At 36.5% G+C, this 24,173-nt stretch overlaps 1 protein-coding gene across 20 annotated transcripts in view; it reads left to right on the top strand.

Annotated features, from left to right (window-relative positions):
* LOC100877371 (uncharacterized) overlaps window positions 1–24,173 on the top strand; it is a 197,961-nt gene that overhangs the window by 157,946 nt on the left and 15,842 nt on the right. For 12 of the 20 annotated variants that reach the window (XM_076537410.1, XM_076537445.1, XM_076537491.1 and 9 more), the window contains 15 exons: window positions 5,724–5,840; window positions 6,246–6,423; window positions 9,420–9,793; window positions 10,286–10,515; window positions 13,861–14,977; window positions 15,524–15,646; window positions 15,810–16,142; window positions 16,481–16,789; window positions 16,916–17,081; window positions 17,621–17,796; window positions 17,937–18,266; window positions 18,461–18,573; window positions 18,649–18,775; window positions 19,670–19,955; window positions 22,251–22,574. In XM_076537410.1, the coding sequence (XP_076393525.1) occupies window positions 5,724–5,840; window positions 6,246–6,423; window positions 9,420–9,793; window positions 10,286–10,515; window positions 13,861–14,977; window positions 15,524–15,646; window positions 15,810–16,142; window positions 16,481–16,789; window positions 16,916–17,081; window positions 17,621–17,796; window positions 17,937–18,266; window positions 18,461–18,573; window positions 18,649–18,775; window positions 19,670–19,955; window positions 22,251–22,574 (4,303 nt within the window). Of the gene's footprint in view, window positions 1–5,723; window positions 5,841–6,245; window positions 6,424–9,355; window positions 9,794–10,285; window positions 10,516–13,860; window positions 14,978–15,523; window positions 15,647–15,809; window positions 16,143–16,480; window positions 16,790–16,915; window positions 17,082–17,620; window positions 17,797–17,936; window positions 18,267–18,460; window positions 18,574–18,648; window positions 18,776–19,669; window positions 19,956–22,250; window positions 22,575–24,173 lie in introns of those variants that run through there. The other 8 variants (XM_076537730.1, XM_076537764.1, XM_076537645.1 and 5 more) reach the window with 8 other exon arrangements.

Below are 24,173 nucleotides of genomic sequence, written 5' to 3' on the forward strand. Positions count from 1 at the left end.
CACTTGATATACCAAAATAAAGTAGTAGAACAGTTCGGTATTGAAAAAGATACAAACATTGTAACACGTCAAATTAAAGCAATAAAAGGAGTACATATAATCGTAAGATATTTCAAGTAACATCTGACGTGTAACATCAACGTGTTCGAATGCTTTTAAATGGCAGCTACTTTTACGATTCATACTTTCTCCTTTTTATAATGACCGCATCAAACATTCGTGTACATACAGTCGTACAAGCACTTCCTTCAATTACGGATTTTTAACAGCTTTTAGTATCATATTCTTATATCGTTCTCGAAAGGGAACATGAATATCCATGTTAGTAAAAAGACGCTATTACTTTTCTTGTCCACTGGAGAAAGTAACTGGCTCCTTGAGTCGTAGGTGCGTTTCTTGTTGATTTTATTTCTGATTAGTATGTTTCTTCCGCTGTTTCAAATTTTGTTACATCTTGTTTCTGCTAGAGATTGTAATTCTCTGTTTGAAAATTTCCAAATCCCTAAATTTTTAAATTCATGGAATCTGAGGTTTTTAATTTAAAAATTTGGAAATTTGGAAGTTTGAAATTTTCCAAATTCCTAAACTCGTGGAATCTCAAGCTTTTAATTTTAAAATTGGGAAGTTTGAAATTTTCTAAATTTCCAAATTCCTAAACTCATGGGATCCCAAGCTTTCAATTTAAAAATTTGGAAATTTGGAAGCTTGAAATTTTCCAAATTTCCAAATTCCTAAACTCGTGGAATCCCAAGCTTTTAATTTCAAAATTTGGAAATTTGGAAGCTTGAAATTTTCCAAATTTCCAAATTCCTAAACTCGTGGAATCCCAAGCTTTTAATTTCAAAATTTGGAAATTTGGAAGCTTGAAATTTTCCAAATTTCCAAATTCCTAAACTCGTGGGATCTCAAGCTTTTAATTTTAAAATTTGGAAATTTTGGAAGTTTGAAATTTTCCAAATTTCCAAATTTCTAAACTCATGGAATCCCAAGCTTTCAATTTCAAAATTTGGAAGTTTGAAAATTTCCAAATTCCTAAGCTCATGGGATCTCAAGCTTTCAATCTCAAAATTTGGAAATTTTCAAACTTCCAAATTTCCAAATCCCTAAATTCCCAAACCTAGAAATGATCAAACCTCCAATTTCTGAATTCCTACATTTTCAAATTCATAAATTGCCAAATTCTGAAATTTCTAAATCTCCAAATTTTCAAATTTCCAAATCCTAAAATTTTCTTTGCCTACTAACTTCAAACCACGATAAAATGAAGAATAGAGAAAGTTGAAATAACTAAAAAAAATAAAAATTAAAACCGATAATAAATATTCTCGATAAGACTGAAGGTGAAGCTCTGAGCTTTTATAATCGCATGAAAGTTCGCGTGTATTCAACGCAGCCCCATTATTATGACAAAAAGGAAGATGAGTAATTGTTTGAAGGCTCCGATAAATAGAGATACAGCAGTTTGTTGTATTCAATTATCGCTGAAGTCAAAGGAATGCGGATTATCAGTTCAAATATTTGTCAGTTCAGTGTCGATAATCACGGTAGAATTAAGATGTTAAGGACTGCACGGTCTACGCGGTATAGAAAAATTTTCCATCAAAAAATTATCATTCTGTACGTATATTTCCTTCTCTTCATTTTGTTCTTCCATCTGTTTGTAATGTTTCCCACGTCGAATATCGCTTCATTTTCTTCTTTTACACGATTCAGAACGAGTATTTTATAATCTACATTCATTTGTACTTTTTAATGACATAACTTGTAACTTACATGATAATTCAATGATTGTTAATAATGACCGCCACTTTAATGGCCGCCAGTCAAACGTCGTCCCTGCCAATATTTTTGAAGAATTAATTTAAAAAAATTTTGTATAAATTCGCAAAATAATTTAACGTCTGTGAACATACACACGAAACAAATAAAAACAACAACAATTACGACACATTTAATATTTTGTTTTGTGTAATAATTATTATAGCAACCACCTACGTTCACGTATGTGAACGTCACACACATGTGTGGGCCATTATTAATGAAAAATTCTATCGTTAAAAATTACAGTTATTCCATAATTTTATTTAACAGAAATTCAACTATCAGAAAAATTCAACTATCTACGCGAGGTAAACGTTCCTGTAAGAGTGATTCGTAGCGATTGAATGATTCACGTTCGAATTGTTTGTGAAATAATTTTTGCAGATTTCGCGTGTAATACAATACCGATGTCGCAATAATGTCTGTAAAATACTTGCATTGTTAGGGACGTGCATCGAATTTCATCTGAATGTTGATTAGCAGGAAGGGAATTTTATTGTTTTTGAAATGGAACTGCTGCGTTATCTTGGCTATTGCGCAACATTACGCGTGTATACGAGCGATATATAAGGAGTAATTTTTAATATGTATTAATACGACGAATGGAAAAAACGCGGTCTTGTAAATTATTCATAACATTAAACGCAGTGCGTATGCGCCATGGTATGCGATGTAAAGTATGCGACTCGAGCTGCGGTGAACAAATGAAATAACGCTGTTTCGTTCTGTTATTTCATAATTCGATGCAAGAAACGAGATTATTAATTACGATAGCATTAACAGGCGCCATGAATCTCGCGTATTTTTAATGCATAAATACATAAATAAACGAATTCGTCGTGCTTTTTAATTAATTTCTAATCTTAAATCACGCTCGTAAGGGAAATGGAAATTTTTAGAGCACATTGAAACTCTAATTATGCGGCATTCATCTTCTAACTTACAAGCTAATTAATTTTTTAACCGACGAATTAATTCATTTTCTAATTTACGGTATCGGTGGTTCGATAAGTGAATTGATATTGAAATTGCGGTACTTGAAAATATATTTTATTTAATTATTCGTGTATTAATATGATCTACTTTGTAGGAAATAAAATCGTGGTAATTTTATGTACATCTTGTTAATTAACGTTGATTGAATGTAATGAAATATTAAATAAATTGGAAATGGCGGTTGTAGTGGCGTTGTATGATTCTTGACATTTATCAGAAATTATAACGTTTATTGATTATATTAAATATGTAACATTTTTAGTTTTCTTCAGGAATTCATCAAGCTATTACTTGCGAACCTGGGGACTTGTGGATTTGAGGGCATGGGAAATTTGGGAATTTAGGGAATTTGGAGAATTTGGAGAATTGGAAATTGGGGGTAATGCAAATTTGGAGAATTGAAAATTTGAGGAATTGGAAATTTGGAAAATTTGTAATTTGGGGAATTGGGAATTTGGGAAATGTGGAACTTGGGGAATTTGGAATTTGGGAAATTTGGAACTTGGGGAATTTGGAATTTGGGAAATTTGGAACTTGGGCAATTTGGAATTTGGGGAATTTGGAATTTGGGGGATTGGAAATTTGAGGAGTTGGGAATTTGGGGAATTGGAAATTTGAGAAGTTGGAAATTTGGAAAATTTGTAATTTGGGGAATTGGGAATTTGGGAAATTTGGAACTTGGGGAATTTGGAATTTGGGAAATTTGGAACTTGGGGAATTTGGAATTTGGGAAATTTGAAACTTGGGGAATTTGGAATTTGGGGAATTGGAAATTTGAGGAGTTGGGAATTTGGGGAATTGGAAATTTGAGAAGTTGGAAATTTGGAGAATTTGGAATTTGGGAAATTGGGAATTTGGGAAATTTGGAACTTGGGGAATTTGGAATTTGGGAAATTTGGAACTTGGGGAATTTGGAATTTGAAGAATTTGGAATTTAGGGAATTGGAAATTTGAGGAGTTGGGAATTTGGAGAATTTGGAATTTGGGAAATTGGGAATTTGGGAAATTTGGAACTTGGGGAATTTGGAATTTGGGAAATTTGGAACTTGGGGAATTTGGAATTTGAAGAATTTGGAATTTAGGGAATTGGAAATTTGAGGAGTTGGGAATTTGGGGAATTGGGAATTTGAGGAGTTGGAAATTCGACGAATTGGAAATTTGGAGAATTGGAAATTTGAGGAATTGGAAATTTGGAGAATTTGGAATTTGGGGAATTTGGGGAATTTGGGGATTTAGGAATTTGAAAAGTTAGAAACTTAGAAAATTGAAAATTTGGAAATTTGAAAAGTTGGAAATTTTCACAATTTGAAACTTCAAAAATTTGGAACTTCAGCATCATAGAAAATTCAATAATAAAAGTAGTTAAAATTGTATTTTATTTTATTTTATTTTATACGTGTTAAGAGTGTAAGTTTGATTTGAACGGCATAGATATGCAAACTGTGTAACGCAAAATCAGCGTTGCGTCGTTGCGTTATCTTGGCACGTGAAACTGTAACGACGCAGCGAAGAGTTTGCTAACTGTGCCTTACTAGAATGAATTGTAAATTCCTTAAGCTTACTGCTTTATACTTCCCTTTTCTTTTTATTTAGCATTAGAATGTATTCAAATGTAGTCACAGGAAAACGTATGTTTGAATAATTTGTTCCACAATATTACCTACTGCCATTTGCCACTTACATTTATCACTTTCGTTCCCATTGAGCCGTGTTTGGTATCCTCGGTCGTTTCGTGCATTTATATGCAGGATATAATAATTCATTTCGCAATTATATTTGCATATTTTAGTCTTTTGGGGAATTTGGGGTATTTTGGGTATTTTGGGAATTTGGGGAATTTGGGGAATTTGGGGAATTTGGGGAATTTGGGGAATTTGGGGAATTTGGGGAATTTGGGGAATTTGAGGAATTTGGGGAATTGGGAATTTGGGAATTTGGGGAATTGGGAATTTGGGAAATTGGGAATTTAGGGAATTGGGAATTTGGGGAATTGGGAATTTGGGGAATTGGGAATTTGGGGAATTGGGAATTTGGGGAATTGGGAATTTGGGGAATTGGGAATTTGGAATTTGGAGAATTGGGAATTTGGGGAATTGGGAATTTGGGAATTTGGGGAATTGGGAGTTTGGGAAATTGGGAATTTGGGGAATTGGGAATTTGGAATTTAGAGAATTGGGAAATTGGGAAATTGGGAATTTGGGAATTTGGGGAATTTGGGGAATTGGGAATTTGGGGAATTGGGGAATTGGGAATTGGGAATTGGGAATTTGGGGAATTGGGAGTTTGGGAAATTGGGAATTTGGGGAATTGGGAATTTGGAATTTGGAGAATTGGGAATTTGGGGAATTTGGAATTTGGGGAATTGAGGAATTGGGAATTTGGGGAATTTGGAATTGGGAATTCGGGGAATTGGGAATTCGGGGAATTGGGAATTTGGGGAATTAGGAAATTAGGAATTTGGGGAATTGGGGAATTGGGAATTTGGGGAATTTGGGGAATTAGGATATTAGGAAATTGGGAATTAGAGAATTTGAGGAATTCGGGGGATTTGGTAAATTTAGGGTCTTGTGGATTTAGGGATTTGGGGATTGGGGACTTGTGGATTTGAAGGCTTGGGATTTGGGTATTTGGAAATTTAAAAACTTGATCATCTAAACTTGTACTAGCTTATCTCTTTCAATAATTTTAATTCTTCATTCGAAGAAACTAGCAGAATTACCACGAACATGAAAATAAATATAGAATTTGATACGCGGTTATAATAAGGTTCTAACATCGTCATGGGTCCGAGTGACCTTGTACTCGAGTAGATCGTCAGCCACGAAGCATCGGTGTTCCGAGGGCTGAATCAATTGACCGGGAATGCGAACGTGTTATTAATTGTGAAATACTTTTTGTTTGTACAGATTCGGCACATTAGGCAACAGGAAGGCTCCAATAGTCATGCCGTTCAACAGGGGGAAGTGTCTTCATCGAATCCTAACATACTGTCCAACGATCAAGTTGGTCCTATTTTACTCGAGGTATGAATCAACTTAAATCAAAGTCCATCATCTTATTCTGTTCTTGTTGCTTTCGTTCGCCGATATGCACCTGCATCATTCAGAACGATTTTGTTTCTTTATTTTTTTTTTTCACGGCCCATTACGAAGGTTTAGCTGATTGAGTACTTTATTAAAATTAATTGAGGTTAAATTGAGGTTTAATTGAACGTGAACGGATACATGCACGTAGTTTCTTGAACAGAACGAAGGTTTCGGTGTAGAAAATACCTTTTGTTTCTTGTATTAATCATTTTTCTCTGCTTCTTTTTTCCTCGTACGTATCATGATTCATCAATGTTGTAATTTATGCTGAATCACTTTCAAGTATTTCAACATGATATATCAACGATTCCGATGTGTTAACACCCCTGAACTTTTATCTAGGCGTTAGATGGCTTTCTGTTTGTTGTAAATACGGAGGGACGAGTGGAGTACGTAACGGATAACATAACACAATATATAAATTATACGAAGGACGATGTGCTCGGCAAGGATATTTATAATATTATTCATCATGGAGACCACAACATCTTCATGCCTAGCTTGTGCCCTGTGTCATTAGGTTTGTATACCATAAAACCACGATTATTCTCTTCTTACTCATTCTCTCTTACTAATCTCCTCTCCTCTATATTCTTTTTGTCTATGCTAACTCTTTAGAGAAGACAAATATAATAAAGTTCAGCACTTCTTAAACCTGTCAAATTTAAAAAATGAAAATCTTAAGCAGTAATCTCAAAATCCTAATTATTTCCTTCAGTAAAAATTTTTCTGTATAAAATCTTCTCGTGAACTATACAGGACTACTGATGGGTATAATTTCAGGGGATGGTAGCTGGAGAGATACTGAACAACATTTTCCTTTCCCAAAATATTGACTGAAGCTTAGTTTTTGAATTATTAACGAAAAACACTGACCAATCAGAGCGCGAGAGGCGAGAGCGAAAGCTTCGAGCCATACAATGATATTTGTTCACGATCACGCTCAGGCATCAGGCTCGAAGCTTTCACTCTCTCAGTGTTTTTCGTTAATAATTCGAAAACTAAGCTTCAGTCAACATTTTGCTAAAGGAAAAAGTTGTTCAGTATCACTCCAGCTCTAAAATTATGCCCACCACACCCTGTATAAACTAATATAAAAATTGAACTACATGAAACACCTAAAAATTCGCTTTATCTAACATTTTCACGACACAATTTTAAAAGTTTGTCAAATAATTACTCTTTCAAAAATACCAGTTTTGAATGAAACAACGACAAGATGTTTAATGTCGATAACGCTATGAATTTTCCGCACAACACAAAAGATTAAATCTTGCAGTGGAATTTCGCGATAAAACGATTATTTACGAGTACCTTTGTTATGCGTCAGACTAGTTATGATAATGTAACGTTAGAGTTTATTTACCGGATGGATTGGCCACGTGTAGTACTTTTTCCTTTATCTCTTTTGTCAGTAAGTTCGACGGTAGCGGAACGGAAAGATTTATCTTCTGTAATGGAAGTGGACAGTTTAAAATTGTTGCTGGCAGCAGAAATACGATGCCATCGGTGTCGTCTTAGCTTCGACAGGCTTGACTTTCCGATGCCTGACAACGAAAAATTTCGTTCGACTTTTATGTCAGTTTATTATAAACGATCGCGATTATTTCAAAGTTAAACAAACATTTAATATCTTTTTAGAGAAAAACTGGTTTAATAAAAAGAATTTGAAATTGGAAATTTGAGGAAATAACTTTAATTTTAAATTAATCAAGTACTAAATTTTCTTGGATTAATTGCAATGTTTTCGTATTGATTTAAATATACAGTATTTATAATTTCTGGTATATAATATAAAACTCGTTGAAAGTTTAAAACTCGATAGTCTAAAAGTTGGAATTCGGGAAAGGCTTTCCCTACACCGCCATTTTGTAAAGGGAAACCTGTTGTGTTCGATATTGTGCAATTTAAGCAACTTCCTTGTAAGTGTCAGTAGGCGAGTCACGTGTGATACACCTTGAAACACGAAATCCATATGTATGAACTATCACATATGTTCATTTCGCTAACTATCGCATATGTTCGTTTTGTTAAGTCGTTATTAAAATTTGTCGAACAAAACGGATGGTGATAGCGATACATTTCGAGATACAGGAATGTTATATTGATTTAAAATTTTTATTTTGGATTCTAAATAGCGAGTTCATCGATTCGCTTCCGTCTCTCCCGAATTTTCCTATTTCCCTCGAGTCTCCCTCGTCTCTCCCTATTTTCATAATAATTTTTCTTCTCCTTTTCTTTTATAAAATATTTTATTCCTTTTCTCCACTCATTGACACAAAAAAGGTTCGTTGTTTCAATTGTTATATTAACTCTGATACAATAAATTAACTCTATTCATGATAAAGTAGTCGCAAATATATTTCATTCGAGTTAATCACAAATGTATTTCAAAAAAATGATAAAGTAATATGTGATACACAAACTTGACAACATATAATATGTATGTACTTGTTATTACAATTATCATTTTCATATATGCATGTACAGAACACAGCAGACTGTTACTTGAATCAGAAATAGAGGCACAACTGCCTTTATCGGTCAAATTTTAAAGATAAATAAAAAGATGTATCTAATTGGTCAAAGTTCATTTCTGCAACATTGAATAGCGATAACACGAACATTTTCTGCTTCGTGTCACTTTTGAGATACATATGTGAAATATTATTCCATTTTACACAAAACAATTTGCAAACTAATAATACAACACGATGAATGCTGCACAATTTCCAATAATTTGTACAGTTAATTAAACTCGAGTAATTAGAAAATAATATATTATTTTGAAAATGTATTATTTTACAAGATTGTTTTACAAGATTATTTTACAAATAGTTAATACAAATTTAAATGAAAAAGAAGTTGATTCAAATGTAGTATTCCAGACAGAAAAAAACACCCAAAGGTTATTCCAACGCTTACTGATTAGAATTTCAATAAGTTGCAACAAAGTTCTCTACGGCAGTCAACGTGTTAGTAGAATCTTATATCTCCGTTCCATTTCAAAGTACAACAAAAGTCGCGTTAACTGATCGTTAACATCCCTCGGTAAGTGAACGCCAGTTATTCCACGTTCGAAATTTTTATGAGTCGAAAACAAAGAAACATAGCAAATACGTAGTTCTACGGCTACAATCTATACTATGTTTCTTCGTTTTCATTAATGGTTCCTCGATATCAGCGAGCACTCACCGTAACTGATCGCGCTCGGACCCTAAGCGATCAGTTAACGCGACTGTACCCCAAATACGCACGAGCGATCTTTTTCCGTACGAATTCACTGCAGTCTTCTTTTTAACTGAGAAAGTAAAAAGAAAAATAAGAAGAAAGTCGCTCGTGAACATCGTACTATTCCGTAACTATATTTACTGTACTTACGATATTAATTATTGTACTTACTGTACGATAATAATAATTGTGAGTATTATAAATATATTTATTGTGTATAGCGACTAACCCGAGAGAAAGAAGCACAAGGAAAGAAGAAAATGATGAAATGGTTGTGTGATTCAGGCTGGACGAGCGAGCCGCAGCCCCAAACGAGGAACCGTACCTTCAATTGCCGCTTCTTGGTGAAGCCTCCTGATGATAAAGAAGAGACTATGGAAGAGAAGCAGCAACGAGTATCGAAATACGAGTCTATGCAGATCTGTTCAGCTCTTTTGCCAAGTAATAGCGATCGTCTGGAGAGCGGTGACGTATCCTCCGAATCGTCGGACATCGGTCCTTGCGTAATGTGCGTGGCTCGCAGGATACCACCGAACGAGAAACCCATTGGTACGCCTATCGAGCAGTTCACTGTCAAGCTGGACACCGCGGGGAAGATTATCGCGGTTGATGACAGCTGGCTGTCGCCTCCTTACGCCAAGTACCTAAGCAAGGTAAAGGTACGTAAGATTCCAGATGGATCCTCTTTTATGTCTCCAAACGCTTTCACATTTAACCCCTTAACTTGTCTTTGTCAGACAGAGCAAATTATCCTGATGTTAAGACAAACGAAAAGTATCCAAATGTTACGAATATTTTGAACATGGCGATCATTGTGTTGGAATTAAAATTGAACTCAAAATTCAATAAAATAATCAGATTTGTTTTGCTTCAACAGTTATGCGCAGAATATAAGGCAATAACCTTAATAAGATGCTTTAACAGAATAAGTTTTGTTGAAATTTATTAAAAATCAGTATATGTTTTGTCCAAATAAGAAGTAATATATATAAATTAATTTACGTTCATCCCTCTTTGTACTTCATTTTTAATGTAACAGTTAAGTAAAACTGAAATCGACGCTGTAAAAGTAAGTTCGTTAGACAAGCTTGTAAACTTAACGTTAAAAGAATGAATATTAAAAATAATGCTTGGCAAAATGTCTGTTACAGGACCTGATTGGCACTACAATAAAGGATGTGTGCCACCCTCATGATCTCAGTAAGCTAACTGCACATTTGAACGATACGCTTCAAGTCGGTGAGAGTACCAGTGGTGTGTACCGACTACGCGTTAGTCCTGATAAGTTCCTTAACATTCAAACAAAGTCAAAACTTTTCAAAGCAAATGTGATGAATACACACGATACCGACTTCATTATGGCCACCAATTCCATCATCGGGTAAGTTCACCGATTTTCCATAGTTCTTTTTCTCCCTGTTATTTACTCGTAAAATATCGGTGTAAGATTCGTTCAACAACGGACTCTTTAAGTTTCAAGGGAGATTTGAACTTAAACTTTGCTCTTTAAACTTCAATTTTAATCCAGAATCAAGAGCTGAAATATCGGTAAATTTATTTGAAGTTGATCCGAGGTTGAACGTAGTCGAAACATTGATTATCATAGTAATTTCGAGTTGAAGCTATTTAAACTGTTAAAATTTGTAGAGATGCTATGGTACTCGGTGTATTGATGTTAAAGATAGTTACGAGTAGTATTAAGACCTAGTGGAACTTCAATTATTCGAAATACTAAATTTGACGATTCAACCCTTAAAGTAGCGATGGGTTTAAGTAGCTCGCGAGTTGGATCAAACTTTGACCGATTTCCCATTATTTCGGAAAGTAAAAATTAACGCCTAAATTCTGCTATGAGTAATTTAAAGAACGTTTAAGTAATCTCAAACACTATTTGAATAGTAACGTTTGTTCAATCGTCGCCTCAATAATCGGCGTTCCGCTGGGTAATTAAGTTAATGTACTGTTCCTTTGCTTAATTACTTTCCTACTTGGAATACATAGGCAAGGGTGACTATATCTACACGACATATTCCACCTATGAACTTCCCGCTGCATTAGGTTTTCGCTAATGTATTCTGTTCACCTAATTTCTCCGTGTTTATCTTATCTCCGTTGCTTCAGTAACATTTTCGAGCTAACTCAAGTACTTACTCCAAAACGATCTACAGAAAAGCGAAAAGAAATCAAAGAGTCTATCGACTGGAATACGAAAGAGAATCACGATATAGGTGGACAAAATTTCAATCGATTTTCGACAAATTCTTTGTGGTTTTTTTTCTTTTTTTATCAGATTTCTAGAAAATCTTGCATGTTCCGCGACACACACGGGTTTTCTTCTCTCGGTGTTGGAGATCTGGCCACTCTTGAAATTGAAACGATTTTCCCTGACTATGTTTATCGTCGTCGCGATCACGATCACATTTTACGCTTCTTAACGCTTCGTCTGCTAATAATTACTATGTGTCACACGCTGGTTTTAATCGTACTTAACGCACACACAACTTTTGGCAGCGTTTGTCTACGCACGATCACACTTTCCATTGTCGTCGAGCCCGGAATGGCAAGCGTTGCGGCTCGAAATTGTACAACCGATTCGTACGCGATCGTTGCCATTTTCGTTCTCGATTTCATGACGTTTTCGAAACGTGAAGCAAGAGGTGATCGCGATCGAAATTTTCGGTTAAGAACGATACTTTCGCGTGTCGTTTTCGGTATGCGGAAAAGTAAATTAGACATCGCGTTCAGAGTTCTGCGCTCACCTCGAGGTATTCACGATATCGGGTCGCATAGAACGTTCAAGCTGCAAGTACTTAGCGAAAGTAAGATTTACGGTGGTCACGGTACGATGAAGTAAGTCTTACTTACGCTTGTGTGCCACTTACAACGGGTTATCAAGGTGGCTCGATTGATGCTCAAGGTTTCTCTCTCGGTAAACAGTGCACGAGGAATTGTATTTCCACGTGCTTTTCAAAAACCTTATTTTTCTCGACCGTTTAGCATCTATCTGGCTTAAACGTTTCACGAACGATCTCTCGTTCAAAATGCGAACCATGCTGTTTTCTGGTACGAATTTTCCAAAACATTCGGGACAATTATTTGGCGAGCACTGTTCACCGTACATCAGAAAAATAAACAACTTAGCGAATAGTAGGGGAAGATGCTGTACCTAGGGATATTTTTATTTTACTTCTCGATTCAATTGGCGTATTTAATATATTTTCTTGAAGGTTTCAACTGATTCTTTTCACATCCACAATTTGGTACATATACTTGTAATCCAGGGACAATATGTGGGTAGACGACATTAATTATATAATTTTTATTATTAAGTGATACCGTTCATTTTATAACAGTAAATTGATATTATAAATACAAAAACAATTGTTTATTTACACGAATAATTATTATAATTAAATGACAAGTATATTCTTCATTTTTAAAATATATGTACCGTTGGGGACAAAGTTCTCAAGTTATATTGGTTTCTCTCTTCTTTGATCATTTCATGAAAGTAAACGTATATTTTTTATAAGGAAGACTCGATGAATCAGTTTGAAGCTTTATACATTGGGAACTATAGAAAGTAGATTTAGAAACGAGAAGATGCAAACATTTGGAAATATAAAAATATAGATATGAAACTCTGAAAATATAGACACGTGAAAAATATAGTTGTGCGAATTAAAAAATGTGAAAATACAGTAAAATTCGATAAAATTATTTATTTGAAACGTTAAAAGCACAAAGTCGATTTAATGTCACTAAAACATCAATTATCACAAAAATCCGGATATTAGTACTGTAATGTTAATAGTCATAAAAAGTCAAAATTTTTTCCTTATATTTCAAGTCACGTCGTCGCTTGGTACAGCACCTTCCCCTAATGCTTAAGGGGATATTCCCATTCGGAAAAAGTCAAAAATCGATTTCTTTAATTGCACTTTCATACCTTGAACATTTTCGAAATTTCATGCTTGAAATCATTAAAACAGTTACCTAACGATGTATGAGAAAATGCACCGTGATACTTTGTACGAATTTTTTCGAAACCATGTTTCTCAAATTGGCTGCCACGGCGTTTCAATAATGAATTAACCAATCTTCAAATTTTATGTGTACGTAAATTTTATCTTGTTAATTAGTGTTATATGGACACAAGTTTTCATCTTATCGCCTGTAGAAGTTGGAAATTTTATGAATTTTCATCATTTTGTTAATATCATTTGTTTACATTCTTCATAAGATAGTTACTTCTATATGGAGTGACTAAAAAATTATGATGCAAGTTGCAGATTGATGATTCTTCATCGAGAATCCAATTTGCAATTTTAACAGTTAATTGGTTAATTCAGACATTCACAAGCATCACAGATTAATAAATTATTGTTATTAATCATTATTAACTATTAATACATTTATTGTTATTAACTTATGTTCCCATTTACGTAAACACGTAAACCGTGACAGCCAAATGACACACTGCATAAAAAGTACCTATACCATATAAACCGCCTAATTGAAAAAAATAACAAATATCAAAAAATTTCGACATCGACATGCGTACAAAGTATCAAAAGCACCTATCACAAAATCTCATAGATCGTCGAAAAGTCGACGCCTCCGAATGGGAACATCCCCACAAAGTTAAACTAAAGAAAAAAAAAAGCGATTATTTAAATGGCAACTGGCAAATACATGTGTTTGTTTTGTTTCTTGTCCATGATAGGGACAATGACTTAACGCCTATCGAGGGTGGTCAGCTTTCCAACAACAAAGTGTGCTCTGGACACTCTAGTAACCGTTGTGCGAATAATAGTAATAATAATAATGGTAACAATAACAATAACGTGGGTGGCCCGCTGATGTCCGTGGCGCATCTGAACGGTCAAGTGAGTGGTATCAGTGGTCGGGGGTTGGCTGGTACGTCGTCGTCATCGTCGTCGTCGTCGTCGTCGCATGGCGGCGGTGTCGCGACATCGTCAAACTCGATAGTGTTTAGCGCGGCCGAGTCTTGCAACAACCCCCTGCCGTCGCTAAGTACAAGTAATCCGTTCAACCACTTTTCGGGGAACATGGACTTGGAATTCGAGCTCTTCCCCAGTTCCACATGGGACTTGGATAGTAGCAGCGGGTGGGCAGATAGGCCCGAATCGAGAGCGAGCGGGCCACCAAATTCACGACCATCTTCCCAGCCAGCCCCGACATCTCCGAGTCCCCAGGGAACGTTCTCCTCTAATTCAGCGGTGGCGCCTCACTGCAGTCCCCTACGCGCGTTCAGCCCGACCTCAGGCAACGCGGCTCACACCTTCAGTAATTCGTTCCCCTTCAGTCCGCTTCAGGAATCACAGACGTCCTCCTTGACGAACAGCGCTGCTAGTAGTGTTAGTGCCAACGGGGCGGCTGGATTGACGCCCAAACGGCAGGATGAAGGGAAGACCGGATGCTCGAGCAGCAACAACCAATCCGGGATGGATAGCACCGGCAACTCGAGAAACAACTCGACCAACGTGGCCGGGACCACCGCGACCGGCCAACAACAGACCACCGTCGGGGTCACCGCGACCGTTGTCGAAACTCAGAACAGTGTTGTGTCCACCGAGTCCGGTAGATTGAGAAACTTGTTGACCAAGGGGGCTAGTGCTAGTGAGGACAGTCAGGACAATGCGAATAACGATTCCGAGAACCAAAATCAGCATAGGATATTAAAGATCTTGTTGAATCAACAAGACGACGAAGATTTTCATCCGGAGCATAATAATAAAGTGCGCACGAGTCCTAGTAACATGCCGAAACCGAGTATGGAGCATTCGAAATCTTCGCTTGGAAATAATATGCTGTTACAGGTAAACCAGCTGATCTGTGGATCGAACTCGATGGACCTACGATCTCTACGGTCATCGAGTCCTTTCCGTATATTGATCCTTCAGGTTTTAAACGAGGCCATTTAAATATTCCTTCGAATTTTAGTATTACAATGTGTTGCATATTATTTAAATTGTATCAGAGGATGTGTCAAGAATATTTTTTTTGAAAGTGTACATTTTTCATTGTATGACTAAAGAATATGGACATGCATACCATGACCTTAAACTTGGAAAATTAAAAGTCTACTCAAAATTTATTTAAAATTAATGTAATAATTGCCCCAGGCATTTTACACGTTTAAACGTACCTTTTGATCAGCGACAAAAAATCAATAAAGAAATATGACATTGAAAACTCCGATAAAAATGTCGAAGAAAAACGTTGCAACATACCGGTTCTCTGACGGCATTTAAATAGCGTATATCACGTATCACTGAAATTGGAAGAGACATTTAGGTGGCCTCGTTCGACTCGTCCGCTCTGTATACCAACGTTATCCCTTAATACGAGTAATTTTTGTTAAGTTATTAAATGAGAAAAACGACGACGAGGACGAAGAAGCTCGTGCCGGTTTAAAGAAACGGAACGAACTTCTGCAGCAGCTTCTGAAAAACCAAGACGACGAGAGGAAAGTACAAGAGCAACAGGTAAGCGATCGCGCGATTACGTTGTTTCATAGATTTATGGACAAGATTAGTTTTCATGCCGAGCTAATCTCTTTGATCTGGTAAAACGCGTTTACGTCCCAGACACGCGGCGACGTCGATATTCTAGCCTGTCTATTTACGAATGTATGTATTATGTGAACAGTGCAAATCGCAGAATCGGGAAGAAGATCCTCTGTTGCGAAGTCTTGGCTTTCGGAACACCACGCCATCCCCGTCTCAATCGGGCGACAACGTTGGTCTCGGTGGTTCGACGCAGGTCGGACAGAAAAGACCCGGCGAGGATGGCGATCTGAACATCGCTGTGAAACGTCCTATGGACGGCTCGCATCAGGTGTCCTCCTCGGGTACGTCCACCAATACGACCAGCAAACTTTGGGAGAAGAACAAAATGTTAGCTTCGTTGCTAGCTATACAACCTCCTCAGCCAACCACTATCCCACCAATACCTGCATCTGTGATATCGGCAACGCCACAGGTAATTGAAATCGTTAATTATCTCTTAACTGTAATAATTAACTCCGTTGGTACGGTGTAAATGAATACGGGTGCGCGTTACATGGTCGGAGATCCAATTTCGTTTAAATTGATTAAAATCGACTTGCATAATTACAAAGAGTAAATATTTCGTTTTATTCAGGAACGCATTCGTATGAATAGTTTAACGAACAAATATAATTCTGATAATAAGCTGATATATTGCAATAATTCAGATGTAATTATTGTAATAATCTGACGTGATTAAATAATTTTTACATAATTATTACAAAAATGAGACATAACTATAATTATTGACATATGCTTTTTGTTGCGTAGGATAAACTGGTACGTATAGGATTAAAGTCACAACAACCGTCACAGCAGTCGCAACCGCAGTCGCAACAACAGCAGCAGCAACAACAGCAGCAGCAGCAGCAACAACAGCAACAGCAGCAGCCACAACAGCAACCACAACAACAGCAGCAGCAACAGCAGCAACAACCCTGGACGGGTGGTAGCATGCAATCTGTTAGTGGTAATACGATTACAACAACTGCAACTTCCGCGCGAACTCCTCTCCAAAGCCAGTCGAGACAACTACCTCGTCAAACAACCAATACCTACCTCACTCATATGCTAAGTCAGGTGAATATTATTCTATTATAATGTAAAGTACTGTCGTTCAGTTATCTGTTTATAGAACTGGGTAATGATTGATGGTATTATAATATCATGGAGAGGTGTATTTAACCGTTTTTGTTGTGCTTACAGCAACAAAGACCCCAGATGGGTCAGATGGATTCGGAATTTACGGGCAGCGGGGAGTATCGTCAAACAAGTACCGATCCAAGCAGTTGGGACAATCAGTCGTCAGATCCTGATCTTTCCGACATTTTGGATCAGGTGATCGAGTTCGTACCAGACGAAGCTATCACAGGTATATCACCGATCAGTATTATCATTCTATCATCAAATTCTTACTATCCCTTAACTATACTATGGTCTGAGGATTCTTAAAGAAATTTTCAAAATATGTTGTAACTAGAAAAGCTACTGTGTAGGCAGAGTAGGTTGTAACTTCTGTTTCACTCCAAAGAACCTAACTTGACCTTCCCTTGCTTCACCTAAACTCATTACTGATCAAACTGAGAGTAGCTTTGGGTTAGGTTTGATTCCAGGATGCTCCGTTTTCCTCCACATACATTATTATAACTTGAAATAAAAAGACTTGATTGTCCTATTGTCAAAATATAAGTTGAACTCACATAAAACTTAAATATGCGAATAATAGTCTACATGACCTAAAACTATATTTTATACGTTATATATATTACAGCTTTCGCTGTCACAGATTTATCGCATACTTTTTTATGACTTTTACTGTCTTTAACAAAGTTTCTGAAGCTAACAATGTTCTTGTACGATTTCGTGACAGCGAAAGTGGTACGATTATAGACAGCAATTTTTATTCAATAGATTCGTCTGCGATAGCAAATCTCCTAGATGTGATCGAAGCGCCGCAGAACAACGCGTTGAACGAGAAGATGGCGATTAACGCGATACAAAAGTCATTGATGTTATTCGAGACTGCCGTAAATCCAACGTCTTCCACCATAACAATCCCTGGCACGCCTCCAGCTTACTCCACCACGGTAAGTTAATATCGATATTTTCCATAACTGTAGTAATATATTCCTATCTTTAAACATCTCTATTTAAACAGTTTGAGAAATTCAAAAATTGTCAAGCGTATCCGAAGAAAGTCTTTTAATTACGAGTAATATTGTTTCAGTTGGTTACCACACCTGTAACAACGAGCCATAGTTACCAGCCACCACCGATGTATCAGCAACAACCAAGGATGAGGTTTAACACGCAGCCAGGTGTCAGGCAAACGGCCACTCAGTTCACGCAACAGCAACAGTTACAGCTGCAACAGCAACGGACAAAATTAATACAACAACAGCAACAACAACAATTGAAACAGAGGTTGCTGCAACAGCAGCAACAACAACAATTACTCATTCCTTCCAATGCTACAGCTACGGACCAAATTACCACCGGCATTCACAATATTGATAATCTTCTCAACAATACTGTTGCACCGAATGTGTCGTTACAGGTAGTTATGAACTTTTAGATTAATTTTTAAACTCTCAACTATACAAGACCCCCAAGCATTTTTTGAAGAAACAGTTTCATGTACTTTTCTCTTGATTTTCAAAGTAGTATGTTTAAATACTAGAATTTCGTAGTATAGTTATAAATGCGAAATTGTGTACAAAATGTTGAAGTAAACGAAAACATTGTTTCCAGCGGTCGAGTGTCCCAGATTCGCAAGTGTCTCCAGGTTATGGGGGATCCGTCCAGATGCCTTCCAGTCACCGACTTGGCCACTCGTACTCACATCCTTCAACGTTACCACAACAGTAAGCACTTGTTGCACGCGATGCTGTTATAACTCGAACGTGCAATCGTTATCTAACGAGTGCTTTTATTTCCAGCCCCATTGTAAACAATAATTTTAACAGTGGTCAACAAGTGTCCGCCGCAGCTCGACTGTCGCCGCATTCTCCCGCTGGTATCTTGTCGTTCACTCATCCGCAGCCGTTGTCACCACGCGTGACGCAAGTACGTTTCACCAGTTGTTTAATTAGACGAGGTGTCCTAAATGCCTGTCGCGTAGTTTCATTTTTATTTTTAAGTTTTATTTCTGTTCCATCGGGGAAGGGTGCATCCACAACTTTCGATACTCTGCAATTGCTCGATTTAATCTCGCGCGTCTTAAGCCGCGTCTGAACTAGTAAAAATTTACCGTACGCGTTATATTCGATGCAAATTTTTATGAACACATGCTAAGTTTGGTAAATATGTAAACATAAAAATGATAAACACAGTACTACTTATACGTTGAAACCAAAGTGGTGATGAAGGATAAAGCTATTTTTGTCCAGACTTTGAGCGCTGTAATTAATAAAAGAATATCTGTTCACGTAATCTTTATATTAAAGAATAAAAAATAGTTTTAATTGCCTCTTAAAACTTTAATAGCCGATAATATTCTGAAGTTTCAAGAGCTAAGTATTTGAAAGTTTTCTGAGTAATATATACTGCTATGTAATTTCAAGTATTAGAAGTTTAAAAGAGGTTAAAGGTTGAAGTTAATACAGTGTAGGTTTAATTGTAATTACAATTTATGCAGACAATAGTCCTGAAGCACAAAATATACTTTAAGTATATAACTTGAGTTGTCTATATTAATAATTGGTTTGTACCAAAACAACAAAAATTTTGCATCGAATTCTAAATACGAGGCACGTAAATTTTTACTGATACAGGGTCCGGCCGAATTTTCCTCAAAAACTAAGCAGATCAACAAATTCTTACAATTTCACGAGAAATTACGTGATTTTACGTTATTCGACAGGAGCCTGTATAGACCCGACCTTATATTGTACATTTCCGATACAATCACGAGAATTTTTAATTTCTTCTTCTTCTTTTTTTTTGCGTTTTATGATAAAGGGCAACTATGGTAATACCCCGAGATTATTCAACGTTAACCAGGTGAGATCGCAGCAACAGCCCACCGCGCAGCAGCAGTTGCAGCAACAACAGAGATCGATGCCGTCGCCGGGTACTCCAGCGTCTGCACGGCAATCTCCGTTTCCGGCGGAAACCTTTCCTCCACCCACCTCCCCCACAGCCAGTCAATTTCCACCCGGCCCTAATCCTGGAGCTCCAAATCCTTCTGCCCAATATCGGTTGCAACGGACCACGTCTACGCCTTCAGCTACGACTCAGTTGCCAGGTAGGTTCGCGTTGAAGTTGTAACAACTATCTTTCTTTGTTATTTACGGTTATTTTTACGTATGTACAGTCAAGAACATCCTAGACTTCTCGTATGGAAGTGTAGAGTTTACAGTTGAGATTGTTCTAGACATCCCTCAGGAAAAATGGCGACGTAGGAGAAAAGGCAGCAGGTCACTGTAGTGCTCTTAAAACGAAATTGGTGACTCCCATATGACAATTAAAATTCTTATATCACCTTCCAAATTCCCATATGATCAAATATCTAAATTCTCAGATTTTCTAAGGTTTATATGTATTTCTAGATTTTTAATTTTCAAATAGAAAGGAAAGGAGTATGGTATGTTCTTATTCCTACATTGCCATTTTCCCTAGTCATGTCTACCATGCTCTGCACTGTACAGAGTGAACCAAAGTCGAACTACTGAATTTCGTCAAAGAAGTTTGGTCGTTTAATTTTTCACGCTCTGTATACAGGGAACCATTTTCTCGATACTGCTGACGGTGTAATGGTGTTTATTGCGGGCGAACTATGTTATTTTCGATTATATACGTGTTACAATATTTTTTTTCTTTTTTTTAACGCGTGTGTGCATATTTGCGGATCGAGTACCTGTTTAGGGAGGTTCGGAGATGACCGTACGAGTACGTGTGTAACTAATTTGAGATTTATTTATTCCCGCGCAAAACAAACGGAAAGTCAGAAACTGTGATCGAGTAATTATTATAATATTGGTGCGGTTAATCTTAAGTAATTATCAAGTAAAAATATATGTATCTACATGGAACGTGTGATTTAAATAAATACTTTTTTCTAAGTAGGTAAGTATGGAATCGATTAAAGTATGTGTTTCGCTATCTCTCTTCAATATTCTCACATGGAAAAAGTACGATTAGATTAGATAGATGTACATAGATATTATTTAGTCTAAATGTCTAAACTTTCTCTTATCATATTGGTGTTTCAAGTGCTACTCTTTGTGTTAGATGAAACGTGAATCAAGTCAGGATAATTTCACAAAATTTTATCTTCGAATTATGGATCTCCGATCTTTGGAAACAGCCACCGTACAAATCGTAACTTTATCACCTTGCAGACCTAACACATTGCAGATGAATGACGAATTGTTAACATAAATTGTTAACAAAAATATCATAGATTAAGTATGAATAGAAAATTCATGCTGTTTTTTTCTGGAATGGAATATTTTTGTAAATACTCAATTCAAGTAAAAAAATATTCATTTGAATTTCACGCAAAATAAAGTTACCTTTTCTACGTTGTTTCTGAAACCAATTAACTGGTTGAATCAATTCATTACTTAAAATCTGATACAGTACTGTGCAAATTAATGTGAACACAGTGATTAGTGTAGATTGTTTTATAGTCACTTTAGCAATGTTTATAATAGAAGAGAAATATTGACATTCAGTATACTTATTGATGGTGTTTAATGTACTCATATTATTTTACTGTTTTCAGCTTGTTAATTTTAATCGTGAGATTGAGAAATTGCAAAAGTTGGTACATAGAGAAAACTATTATTTAAAGGAACTATTGTTCATAAAAAAAATTTGCTTAATATAGAATATATTTTTGAAACTGATTTTCTAAGTAATAAAATATTTTTACAACGTACTGTTCACGTTAATTCGCACAATGCTTTTATGTTTAAATCCAAGATGTACCCAAGAAGAAACTTTTTAGGGAAAAGGTGGAATAGTTGATGTGAAAGATACACATTATAAAAGTTATTATTAATATATTAATTATATTTGTTCTTTGCCTGATCTCGAAAAACATTTACAATATTACAAGCAATATTACTGTACTACTGGTGTACAGTAATATCCAAAACGTACATATTATTTCTGAAATATATTGGTGGAATTCAGTTAATGTTTGCAACTTGTGCATTTATTTGTATCAGAATGCTATTGGATGTCCATACTGTTGCAAAGAGAAAATATTCAAATTCAGTAATTAAGAGGAGGTTTTTATTATAAAGTCTTATAAGTTATATCTTAAGAATCGATAGCTACTAAAAATGGGTATAATACACATTAATGAAAGGGCATAAAACCGCAATCAGTTATTCCATCTTCCCCTCACAATATCGCAAATGTACCTGGACAAAACTGTACCGCATAATCGATCAGAGAAAACCCCAAAAGCGTATTAGCTCGAATAAGGCCGCGAAAGCATGGAAGCGTAAAAGATAAAAAAGAAAATTGAAAACTAAAAAACGCAGAAAAGAAGCAAGGAACAAGGAGATAGACACGATTGATGTTGCAGGTGGGGTCGGTTCGCCCCGGCACTACGGCGGAGTGAGTAAGGAACAACCTCTTCTTTCACCTAGTCATCCACATTCGGGTTGCAACCCGGCAACACCGACTCACAATCAACACAACGTAACGAATACCCAACAACACTTCTCCAACCAACAACATTCTTCTATGATATACCACACGACCGCCAATACTATCAACACAGCTGACATGCAGAACAATCAGTTCTGTTACGATCGGACGTCTGTTCCACTCTATTCGTCAGGGCCTGGGGACGCGCAGGATGCCAGGCCTCTGCCTCCCGGTAATCCTGTCAATCACCAATTGGGTGGTAAGTCATGTGACCAGTTAATGTCATGTGACCATCACTTCGTCATCATTACACCCCCGTCCACCCTCGTACGACCCTGTTTTTGTATCTAAACAACCTCGTATCACGAGACCGACTGCGGCATGTGACATTGTTTGGTACATGGAAGCACATCATTCTATTCACCATCCACCACCCCCTCATCGTTGTGTACCGAATCATGTAAATACGATCGTCTTAGACCTCCCAACGTTCTCGTTCGATGTATTTTGCCCCCGTCATTTGGCCCTGCAAATATCCCTCTCGCGTTAAACATTGGGGAAATGGTGTTGTTCGGACCCTGACGGGACCTCGTCATTTCGGATCGTCACATCGATCATCCTGCTTGGATATTCCTTGACGTCATGCTTCGATGGTTCAACTGCTCGTTTCATACTTTGCTCGCATCGGAGCAAATATTATCTTGTGGATCATTTGTAATTAATCGGTATCATTATCATCGTCATCATCATTGTTACATCTCTTTCCTTTGGTTGGCATTCTATCGTGCACCTAGGACGCAGTAGCGTACCCTGTCGACATAGCGCTAAATGTTGCATGGTGCTTTTGTTTATAGTTTGACATTTGCATATCATCATGATCATTTCCGTGGAATGTACTCTTCGCTCATTGTGTTTTATGGAAACGCGAATCCATTTTGTTTAACTGATTCAAACGTGATTTTCTGTAACTGCTGGGTGGAAGAATTTTAGTTGATATTCGTACAAGTAAATTCTATAAATTCTGTAGTTTATATTTGTTTATTGTAAGAATTTGCATTAACGCAACCTCATTTCTGCAAGTTCGATATACAAACCGAATATGTAATTATTGTAATCGAACATGTTATAATAATCTGATAATATTTAATAACGTTTAATCATATTAATTTCTATTAAATTAATGTCTCCAATGTTTGAGAATTATTTTTATAATTATTCATACTATCAGTAGACATTATTTCCTTCATTAGCCTTATCTAAAAATGCAAAATAAATTCAGTTCACACTTCCAAAGCCCCAGTTAAAAAGAGTAACAGAGTGTTTAAAAAATCTGAAATTTTACTGTACGCAATATCACTAAAAAATTCAATGTAGTACGCCAGTATTCACCAAAGTGACGCGTTTGAATCTTTTAAACGCAATCAAAGAAAAGAAGCACATCTCATTAATTTGTCAACTAACTTCAACTTCATCAGAATCTCTCTCATCGAATCTCCCTTCTGTAAATAACAATTGTTTCTAACCGCCACATGATTCTTTTTTACGCAAAATATTTGATTCAACATCATGCTTGTCACGAGTCCACGTTCATTGTACACACGTAAGAAAAAGTGCCTCGTGTTTCCGGAAGAAATTGATTCACACCTGTGTTTTCCCAAGTACCGTCATACGTACTACTTCATTCCCATATGTAAGACACACACTTTCTTTCACACTAATTTCAGCGATACGACGTTCGATTCTGCACTCTCTATTTCTTCCTAGCGATAGAGAGACTACACCTGTTCTTTTTTTTTCTTCTTATGGTGATTGTAGACATCGAAGTAATTATGTAATGATATTAGTAGATAAGTCACGT

This window comes from Megachile rotundata, chromosome 1, assembly GCF_050947335.1.
Source record: "Megachile rotundata isolate GNS110a chromosome 1, iyMegRotu1, whole genome shotgun sequence".
Lineage (NCBI taxonomy): Eukaryota > Metazoa > Arthropoda > Insecta > Hymenoptera > Megachilidae > Megachile > Megachile rotundata.